This window comes from Balaenoptera ricei, chromosome 2, assembly GCF_028023285.1.
Source record: "Balaenoptera ricei isolate mBalRic1 chromosome 2, mBalRic1.hap2, whole genome shotgun sequence".
In the NCBI taxonomy this organism is placed as follows: Eukaryota; Metazoa; Chordata; class Mammalia; order Artiodactyla; family Balaenopteridae; genus Balaenoptera; species Balaenoptera ricei.
The window spans coordinates 68,804,892-68,815,092 of record NC_082640.1 but is presented as its reverse complement, the minus strand read 5'-3'; the positions used below and the strand labels follow the sequence as shown (position 1 = coordinate 68,815,092).

The following is a 10,201-nucleotide window of genomic DNA, read 5'->3' as shown; positions in this document are numbered from 1 at the left end:
CCCTCGCCACCTCCCTAGCCTGAGAACCCTTAAAAGGGGGGTGCGGGGCTTTTCTTGCTGACCCCTCAGCCGAGGAGTTAGGACAGTGCTTTTGCCTCCTAAAATGTTGCAAGGGACTTCAACGCAAAAGGGAGGGTCTACTAGTTTCAATTCGATCCACGGAGATAAAGATGAAACAGATAACAGATAAATAGCTTGATACTTGAAGAAGGTATGAAGACAGATGGGAGAAAGAGGAGCTAGCGAGGAGAGACAGACAGCTCAGGAACAGATAAGATCGACAGATGCGGGGTACCTAGACAAACAGAGAGGGAGGGAGAGAGACAGACCGACAGAAGATCCCAGTCTCCTTGATGAAGCTTTTGAGCTCGGATGCCCTGTCCTGCTAGAGCTTCCCCCTTTAAAAATGGATTTGCCTTTTCTGCCGAGTTTAGGGGAGGGGCCCTCGGGGTTGGGCTGCCTGGGCCGCAGGAGCCCCTGCAGCCATGGGCCGGGTGGGATCCTTCGGTGTCTGAGGACACGTGGCTGGGCTCAGCCACCTAGGGGGCCCCAGGCATCAAGCCCCGGCTCCTTCCCGCTGCTGATGTCCGCAGACGCGGCTGCCTCCCTGCCTCGGCCAGAGAGCAAAGCTCGGGACCAGCAGTAACTTTTGACCTGGAGCCTTGTGGTGGCTTCAGAGACCGGCCAGAATCCTTCTCAGCCCATATGAGTCAGGACAGCCCGTCATGAAGGATACTCAACAACAACAACAAAAAGACGCCCCCAAAAGAGGACGCTCAGAACCTGGGGAGACTGCATTTGGCCTGAGTGGGAAAGGCATATCTGAAGGAGGAAAACTTAGGGAGTGGATACCTAGAAGCAAAAGAGAAGTGGCTTCTGAGAAACTTCCTTGAGAACCTCTCCGTCCCACATGCTGACCCGGAGGGAAACCAGCTTTGGTCTGGAACGCAGCTAAAAATGCAGAAAATGTGGTTAGGAATTGCTTGACCCTGATCCCACCGATGGCTGGAAAGAAAACGGTTTATATTTCCAGCCGGAATCTTTCTGCTCAACGAACGCGAGGCTCCGGGCGTGAGAGGAAAAGCTCGTGTTTGTGGAAAGCAGTGCTGTTATCCCAGGGAGCCGGCTTGGCGCGGAGCTGGGTGCAGTGGGGGCAACCCTGGGGCTGGGCACTCACGGCGTGCTTTGGAAGGAGTCGGGTTCAGCACCACGAACAGCGGTCGCCTCTGTCTCTCCCCGCCTCCCTCACGGCCTCTAGGCCCTCCTCCTTCTCCTTGCCACCTCCCCCCCGCCCCGCCCCCTACTGTCTGGAGATGGGCAGTGACCGCCCCTCCCCCCTCCCTATTCCTCCCTGCGCTGCCCCCGCCCGCGTGCATGCGCGACTGAGCAGAGGGGCGGCCTGTCCCCGACGTCAGGGCTTCAGGACCCGGACGGGTAGGGCAGCCTGCGAGGGTGGCCGAAGACGCACGGATCTGGGCGCCAGGAAGCCTGGGTTCGGCAATGGCTTTGCTGTGTGGCCTTGGGCAAGTCACTCTCCGTCTCTGGGCCCCACTTCCTCCCCTGTCCGAAAAGAGGATCAGGTTCCTAGCTACCGGGGCATTCCTGAGGTCTCAATTACCCCTACTCCTCCTCCAAACCCCGGGGGCTTTTGTTCCAGCGCCAGCACGCGTCTGAATAACAAAAGGCGCCCATCCAGGGGGCGAATGAGCTTGGACTCCCCATTGCCAAGTTTCCCCTCGCGCCCGACTCGGCGCGCCCTGCTGGGCGGGCCCAAGCGGCGTTGGCGCTGAAAATGGCTCATCGGCTCTCTGCTTTCTCTGTTTCGCAGGAGCGGCGGCATGGAGGCTCTCACCACTCAGCTGGGGCCGGGGCGCGAGGGCAACTCCTCGCCCAACTCCAAGCAGGAGCTGCAGCCCTACTCGGGCTCCAGCGCTCTCAAACCCAACCAGGTGGGCGAGACGTCGCTGTACGGGGTGCCTATCGTGTCTCTGGTCATCGACGGCCAGGAGCGCCTATGCCTGGCGCAGATCTCCAACACCCTCCTCAAGAACTACAGCTACAATGAGATCCACAACCGCCGCGTGGCCCTGGGCATCACGTGCGTGCAGTGCACACCGGTGCAGCTGGAGATTCTGCGTCGGGCCGGGGCCATGCCCATCTCGTCGCGCCGCTGCGGCATGATCACCAAGCGCGAGGCCGAACGCCTTTGCAAGTCGTTCCTGGGCGAGCACAAGCCACCCAAGCTGCCCGAGAACTTCGCCTTCGATGTGGTGCACGAGTGCGCCTGGGGCTCGCGTGGCAGCTTCATCCCCGCGCGTTACAACAGCTCGCGTGCCAAGTGTATCAAGTGCGGTTACTGCAGCATGTACTTCTCGCCTAACAAGTTCATCTTCCACTCGCACCGCACACCCGACGCCAAGTACACGCAGCCCGACGCAGCCAACTTTAACTCGTGGCGCCGACACCTCAAACTCAGTGACAAGTCGGCCACGGACGAGCTGAGCCACGCTTGGGAGGACGTCAAGGCCATGTTCAATGGTGGCACTCGCAAGCGGACCTTCTCGCTGCAAGGAGGCAGCGGCGCTAATGGCGGGTCGGGTGGGCAGGGGAAGGGTGGTGCTGGTGGCGGCGGCGGGGGCGGCCCGGGGTGCGGCGCGGAGATGGCCCCGGGCCCGCCGCCCCACAAAAGCCTGCGCTGTGGCGAAGAAGAGGCCGCCGGGCCTCCCGGGCCGCCTCCTCCTCACGCGCAGCGGGGACTTGGTCTGGCGGCGGGAGCTGGCGGCCCCGCGGGCCCTGGAGGGCCTGGTGGCGGCGCCGGCGTACGCAGCTACCCGGTGATCCCAGTGCCCAGCAAGGGCTTTGGCCTCTTGCAGAAGCTCCCCCCGCCGCTTTTCCCTCATCCCTACGGTTTCCCCACGGCCTTCGGCCTCTGCCCCAAGAAGGACGACCCCGTGCTAGGCGCGGGCGAACCCAAGGGCGGCCCAGGCACCGGCAGCGGCGGGGGCGCGGGCACTGGCGCAGGCGCGGGCGGCCCAGGAACCGGCCACTTGCCCCCCGGGGCGGGGGCTGGCCCGGGCGGCGGCGCCATGTTCTGGGGTCACCAGCCCCCCGGAGCAGCCAAGGACGCAGCGGCCGTGGCTGCGGCGGCTGCCGCAGCCACCGTGTACCCGACGTTTCCCATGTTCTGGCCGGCGGCAGGCAGCCTCCCAGTGCCGCCCTATCCAGCCGCGCAAAGCCAAGCCAAAGCCGTGGCGGCAGCTGTAGCGGCGGCAGCGGCGGCGGCGGCGGCTGCTGCCGGTGGCGGCGGCCCCGAGCCCCTGGACGGTGCCGAGCCGACCAAGGAGGGCGGCCTGGTCGCAGAGGAGCGCTGCCCCAGCGCGCTGTCCCGCGGGCCGCTGGACGAGGAGGGCGCGGACGAGGCGCTGCCGCCCCCACTGGCCCCGCTGCCCCCGCCGCCCCCGCCGCCCGCACGCAAAGGCTCCTACGTGTCGGCCTTCCGGCCTGTGGTCAAGGACGCCGAGAGCATCGCCAAGCTCTACGGTAGCGCCCGCGACGCGTACGGCGGCGGGCCAGCCCGTGGGCCCGGGCCAGGCACAGGGTCAGGCGGCGGCTACGTGAGCCCGGACTTTCTCAGCGAGGGCAGCTCCAGCTACCACTCCGCCTCCCCCGACGTGGACACTGCGGACGAGCCCGAGGTGGACGTGGAGTCCAACCGCTTCCCCGACGACGAGGGAGCCCCGGACGAGGCCGAGCCCGGCGCGCCCGGCGCGCCCAGCACAGGAGACGGCCCTGATGGCGACCAGCAGGCAGGGCCCCTGTCTACCACCTCATCGGGCGCCGACGGCCCCACAGACTCTCCCGACGGCGGCAGCCCTCGTCCCCGGCGCCCCCCGGGTCTACCCCCAGCCAGTCGGTCCGCATTTGGGGACCTGGCGGCCGACGACATGGTGCGGAGACCGGAGAGGAGCCCGCCAAGCGGCGGCTATGAGCTGCGAGAGTCTTGCGGACCGCTGGGGGGGCCCGCGCCGGCCAAGGTGAGCCCCGCGCCCGCCCCGCTGGGGGCACCTCTTTGCTTACCCCTCGGCAGCTCTGGGATGTGGGGCAGGCCCTGGCCGGGGGCGGGGACGGGAATTTTGTTCTGAGCGGGCGTTCCAGCAGTAGGCCCCGGCTGCTCTGGATAGGCCCAGCTTCGGGAGCTCTGTGGAGCTGGGCTCGCTGGGACCCCCGACTGAGGGTTTAGGAAGATCAGGGGGTGGGGTGGGGGCAGGCCTGAAAAATGCGTGTGCTGTGTTTTTGTTGATGGGAGTGGGGAGGAGACAGGCAGAGACTGGCAGTCACACAGAGACAGAAGGGTAGAAATAAAATGGGTCTGGAGGAAAGGGACCAAAATCCAGAGAAAAGCGCTCAACATGCCGGGCCGGTAGCACGCCCTCCCGGATGGGGATCTGAGCCCCGGGGAAGACGAGCCGGTAAACAGAGGAGAGGGATGCCTCTCCACCAAGCCGCAGTACCGGGTCCCCGGAATCCTCCTCCACACGAACTCGTAGTTTTCCGAGTCTCTTCGTATTCCTGCCCTAGGAACCGCAGGGTTCGTTGGCGGGAAGCTGTCGTCGAGAAGGTGTGCGGGGCGGGAGAGGGGCTCTCTGGTTGCCGGGGCCGGGGGTTCGGGTGGGGGGTGTGCACTTGAAAGTGGGTGCGCACACCTGTACATTTCCATTCGGTCCATTAAAACACGAATCATTAGCCGGATGCGAAAGGCGTCGTTTATACCGGGGACTGGGCGCGGGCGGGAGGGAAGACGCTGAGACAGGCGAAGAGGGTGGGGGCGGCTTTCAGCTGCCCTTGGCTTAGGAGCCGCTGTGTGTTTCGGGTAATTTTCTCGAGGGCGCTAATAATTACCAGGAATCTACAACGGTGATGCGGCCTCCGAGGGCGCAAGGCTGCGGCGCGTGCGTCACGGCCGCCCGGGGCGCTCGGGTCCAGCGGGCGAGCGCACCTCCGTCACCCCCTCATGTTCCCCCCTGGCCGCGGCGCAGGGCTGGGCTGCTGCGAGCCGCCGCCAAACGCCCCCCCTAACCGCCTGTCATTTCTCGGCCGCCGCAGGTGTACGCGCCCGAGCGGGAGGAGCACGTGAAGAGCGCGGCGGCGGCGCTGGGGCCCGCGGCCTCCTACCTCTGCACCCCCGAGGCCCACGGTAACGCCCCCAGCCCCCCTGCCGAGGTCCCTGGCCAATGTGATGGGGGGACCGCGAGCAGAGGGCCGGGGCCAGAGGAGGCCTGCGAGGGAAGACGAGAAGAGGAAAGACAGAGGCAGAGAAAATGAGAGAAAGAGGGAGAGGGAAAGAAAAACAGTGAAAGAAAAAGGAAGCTAAGCGAGGACTCCCAACGACTTACATCCGCCCTCTCCACCGCATAGATAGATACCGCTCTCACGTACACCTCAGGCACTGGGTTAAACCTTTTACAAACCACGCCTGGCGTCCTTTTCAGATCCTCTCATTTATTCAGCAAGTGTTTTGGCCGAGAGGTCCCCTGTGGTCAGGACGGATCCGGGAGGGGGTGGGGACGCTTAGCCACCCCCTTGGGGACCCCTGAAGTGCCATGGTAGCTGCAGCCCAACGCGGAGCACGTGCGCGCGGGACCCAGTGGCTCTCAGAGAATGGACTGAGGGCCTCGGAAATCCGGGCAGGCCAGGCCGGGGAAGATGTCTCCCCCGCTGCTGCCACCCCGAGGGTCGCCGCCTGGGCCGCGTTCTCGGCGCAGGTAGACCCGGCGGCCACGCGCGCTCGCGGTGCCCCAGTATCTGCACGCGATGTAGGTCGCTTGTCCCTGGTGGGCTCGGCTGCTCGTTTTGCTCTTTTCCAAGGGGCTGGGGAGGGGGCGTGGAGCCGGAGATGAGCAGATCGCGCGCGGGGGAGGGGGTGCCCGGCCCAAAGCCTGAGGGTGCGAGCCCAGGCGCACAGCCGGGAACCAGCGGCGGCCACGACGCTTTTAATTAGGGCTCGGGCGCCCCGACCGCGGCAGCTCTGGCCGTATCGGGGTCACGGTTTCTTTGCGTCTCCTTGAAACTCGGTTTATTGCCTTTAAGAGCCAGATAAGGAAGACAATCACTCGACTGCCGACGATTTGGAAACAAGGAAATCCTATCCAGACCAAAGGAGTATCTCCCAGCCAAGTCCCGCAAATACAGACAGAGGTGAGCCCTAGGACCTTCGCACTCCACCCCCACCCGGGAGCTGGGCCCCAGGTCGCCCAGGTTTCCACCTGCTCCAGCGGCAAGGCTAAGGGGCTGCCGTTCCTCTCTCTCGGCTGGCACATAAATATTTAAATAGTGTGGGCAAGGTTCAGGCCAGGTTTCCTGAGTTGCTTACCTCCTTGGTGGGTTTGGGGCTCTTCCGTGAGGGAAGGAGGCTTACTAGGATATGAGGAACACCATCACCCACATAAAACAGGTCAAAGGGCACTTCCTGCCCTAAGATAGCCTGTTTCCCTTGGGTCCACTCTCTTCCAGCGGGTCACTCTCTAAAATAAAGGCTGTACCCCTAAAATAATGACTTGAAAGGTGGGTAGTACTGGATGCCTGTAACTGTCTCCTCTAAAGGCAGAGCGTCTGAAATAGGTTTCCAACTTAGCACAGTTCCCAGGAAGCTCACCCCTCCCCTCCCAAGGCCTCTCCCAGGACAAAACCCCTCTTACTTGCCCTTGTATCCCAGGCGAAGATGGGCTCACCCTAGATGTCACGGGAACTCAACTAGTGGAGAAAGATATCGAGAACCTGGCCAGAGGTGAGGTTAAATCTGTGAAATGGGGGCACACTGTGCTTGGGGGCGATGGGCCCTTCTTGTAAAGGGGTGTTATTCCTGTAGGAGTGAGTGTGAGAAGAAAAGGCTCTTGGGGAATCAGTCTTCATTGAGCCAAAGGGATAATTCCCTGGACACATTATCCTGGCACAGAGGTCGGGGTGGGGGGCGGGGAGTGGAAGGGTGAAGTGAGCAAGGGGAGGGAACCAGCCACCCCGAGTTCCTAAGGCCGGGCCTGTCTGAATAGCCCGGTGAGAAAGAAAAATGAGTAATGATCCTCAGAACTTGATGCATGTGGACAATCAGACAGGGCAATCAGGGTCTCTCAACCTCATCTGAATAGCAAGATTTTGAGGACGCATTTACTTTAGGAATGTCTCAGAGGTTTTTTTGTTTTTGTTTTGTTTTTTTTTCATGGAATTAATGCATAACCGACTCCACCCCACCCTCAATAAGGTGAGGATGGACCTTGTTTGTGGAATGGGGTCCTGGGGTTGCTGCTCCACTGCAAAAGGAAGAGTGTGACTTCAGGCACAGAGAAAGGAGCTTCTCACCGACTTTGCTTCTCTGTCTCCCATTTTTGTGTTTTCTGAGCACCTGCTAGGGGAGGATTTCTCAGAGAGGCTCCCCATGTGGAGGACCAGATACCAATAGCTCCGTGGTCAGGGCAGCCCCCTGCCACTCCTTTGGAGCTGCTTTTGAGGGCACCAGTGGGGCCTTCCACACCCAATTGCCTCTCCCTGCCCCCACCCAGCCCAGGGTTGGGCTTGGAAATTGGTGTGGGGAGGGAGAGAAGCACTGGTGGTCGTCCACTCTTCCTAGTTACAGATTTTACAGGCTATGTGATTACCTTCAGAATCCTTGGTGCTTTATATGAGCATGTTCTTAGCATGAATTTGGGGTCTTGGGACCTCTTGAAATTGTAAACAAACTGTTGTGAATATATGTATTTTTCCAGGGCAGAGGTCCAAGGCTTTGACCAGATTCTCTCTGGTCTGTATCATTGAAGGGAGGGGTTAAGTCTGTCAGTTGAAGGGGTAAACCTCGTCTTCCTAGGCCAACCTCTAAGCTTAGGCAGTTAGGGACAACTTAAAGCAGAAACCATGCTGGTTAGCGCCTGGGGCCAGGGCCTAGAAGTCCCAACATGCATTCTACTATCCTGAATTTGATTCTCTTGGGCAGCCTAATCCCCTAACCCCATTTCTTGCCCAAATCCTTTGGATGCAGATGGAAAAACTGAGTGTTGAGGGCCTCTACCATCCGGTCCCATCCTCCCCTACTCCCATCTCAGGGGAACCGGCCAGGGGAGGACCTGGGTACCTTATGGGCCCCCTGAGTCCCACCACCCTCTTCCTTTACCTCCCACTCTCGCCCCTTCACAGACGAATTGCAAAAACTGCTCCTGGAGCAAATGGAGCTCCGCAAGAAGCTGGAGCGAGAATTTCAGAGTCTCAAAGGTACCCCATCCAGACCCGCCCCACCTCATCACCAGAGCCTTCTTCCCGCAAGCCCCGGGCTCAGCCCGGGACCCCAGTGCAAGCAGCTGCCGCTCCGCATGAGGCCGGGGCCACAGAACCCTCCTTTTCCGGGGTTTCCCACTAGGCCAAAGATGGAGGGGGTGGGGTGCGGCTGGGGAGTGGAGAAACGCGGCCGAGGGAGGGGGCTGTGCGTAACAGCTCCCGCTTAATCAATTTGCACAGATAATTTTCAGGATCAAATGAAGAGGGAATTGGCTTATCGAGAAGAAATGGTGCAACAGCTGCAAATTGTCAGAGGTAAGACGGGAGTCAGGTGAGCGCGTGCACTGGCCGTAACTGCCTCTCGTCTGGCAGGAGCCGCAATGTTGGCTCAGTCATTTGGATTTAAATTGAAGGTAATTTAACAATTATTTTTTTTATTTAATACCCTTTGTATACTCTGATTAGCCTCAGAATGGCAAGCGAGCCCAGCAAACGGCTTGCAGGCATCATTACATGGAGTGATTGAACTTCTTATCGCGGCAATTTCCACGGTTTCTAAATTAAAAATCGAGGCGTAAAATTACCTGGGAAGTAATGCCTAAGTTTGCTTTAATTTTGGTTAGATCCGTCTGCCTTTAAGCGCCATCCCAGGCCATTTCCTCCCTCTGCCAAGCTGCAGTTTGGAGCTTTGACGCCCCCTCCCTCAGTCTCCAGGACTTGTTTCTGCCAGGGGCTGAGCGCTGAGAAGAGGGTGAGGGCCGGGCTGTGACCCCAGCGGGCCCTAAGGTGGTCTCATTTCCTCACTGGCTACTTCCTATGTCTTCCAGATACTCTGTGTAACGAACTTGACCAAGAGAGGAAGGCGCGCTATGCCATCCAGCAGAAATTAAAAGGTGCGGAAGCCGGGGAAAGAAGGAGGGGTGCCAGGCGCTGGCTGTGCAGGCGAATGAGTGAATGAATGAATGAACGAATGAATGAATGAATGGCAGTGCTAGTGAGAGGGGAAGGCCAGGTCTACATAGATCAGTAGCTGAGAAGAGGGAAATGGGAATTGATTTTAATGGAGAAATGATGCTAGAACGGTGGGATAGGGAGAAAGAGCCCCTTGAGCTCTGAGCATTGGGAAATCTGCCACCGGGTCCAAATCTGGTTTGGGGCCGATCGACCTCCCTCTTACTGTGCCTCAGTTTCCTCTTCTGTAAAATGGGCCAATTGAACTAGAGCAGTGGTTCTGGATAACCAGGATCTCTCTACTACCCTCTCACCTTCTGATGCTCTCGCTTGAGAACCCCTGAGCCTGAAGGGGGTGGGTGAGACCCTGGCGGACAGGGGAGCGAGGGAGCCCGTGAACCGCGCAGGCCTGGCGAGGCGCCCAACATGGCCCAATCGACTGTCTCTCCAGAAGCCCACGACGCCCTGCACCACTTCTCCTGCAAGATGCTGACGCCCCGGCACTGCACTGGCAACTGCTCCTTCAAGCCCCCGCTGTTGCCCTAGGGCCGGCCCGGCCGCGCCCACGCGCCCTCAAAGCCATGCTGCTCTCTTCTTGTAAATACCCGCGGCCGCGGCGGCCTAAGGCGAGATACAAGCCATTCGGACTGGACCTATGTAAATACAGCCTCCCGCCCGCCCGCTCTCCTCCCGGGCGCCTCGGCCTTGCCCGCCCCCTCCCGGGCGCCCCCGCCCAGGGCCCCGTCTCCGTTTCCAACTGTAAATACCACCTCGCCCCACGGTTGAACTCCTGGGCGTCGGACCTCATGGGGTTAACTGGACCGAAGGGGGTAAGAAAGGGGAGGGGGCCTCTCCCTCCTGTACAGCCTCGGAACCCCAATTGTGAATACAATGTAGGAACTTCGCTGGCCCCGCGCTTCCCGTCCCGTCCACTTCTGAAACTCTTGTTCCCGATGACAAAGTGGCTATGTGCAATGGATATAAATGTACT

The 10,201-nt window shown here is 60.7% G+C and overlaps 1 protein-coding gene across 1 annotated transcript; it reads left to right on the top strand.

The window, feature by feature from the left end:
• The first annotated feature begins 1,500 nt into the window (after positions 1-1,500).
• On the top strand, positions 1,501-9,756 carry SKOR1 (SKI family transcriptional corepressor 1). The gene is made up of 9 exons (XM_059915476.1): positions 1,501-1,607; positions 1,829-4,034; positions 5,104-5,194; positions 6,088-6,195; positions 6,713-6,784; positions 8,182-8,256; positions 8,500-8,574; positions 9,087-9,152; positions 9,662-9,756. Exons 1-9 carry the CDS (start codon positions 1,501-1,503, stop codon positions 9,754-9,756), a joined length of 2,895 nt encoding a protein of 964 aa, XP_059771459.1.
• Positions 9,757-10,201: the final 445 nt, after the last annotated feature.

Excerpts from the sequence above, each read along its gene's own strand:
- SKOR1 (XM_059915476.1), top strand. The coding sequence starts at position 1,501 with ATGGCTTTGCTGTGTGGCCTTGGGCAAGTCACTCTCCGTCTCTGGGCC. Across the intron at positions 1,608-1,828 it reads GCTACCGGGGCATTCCTGAG|GAGCGGCGGCATGGAGGCTC; the intron begins GTCTCAATTACC and ends TCTGTTTCGCAG. Across the intron at positions 6,785-8,181 it reads TATCGAGAACCTGGCCAGAG|ACGAATTGCAAAAACTGCTC; the intron begins GTGAGGTTAAAT and ends GCCCCTTCACAG.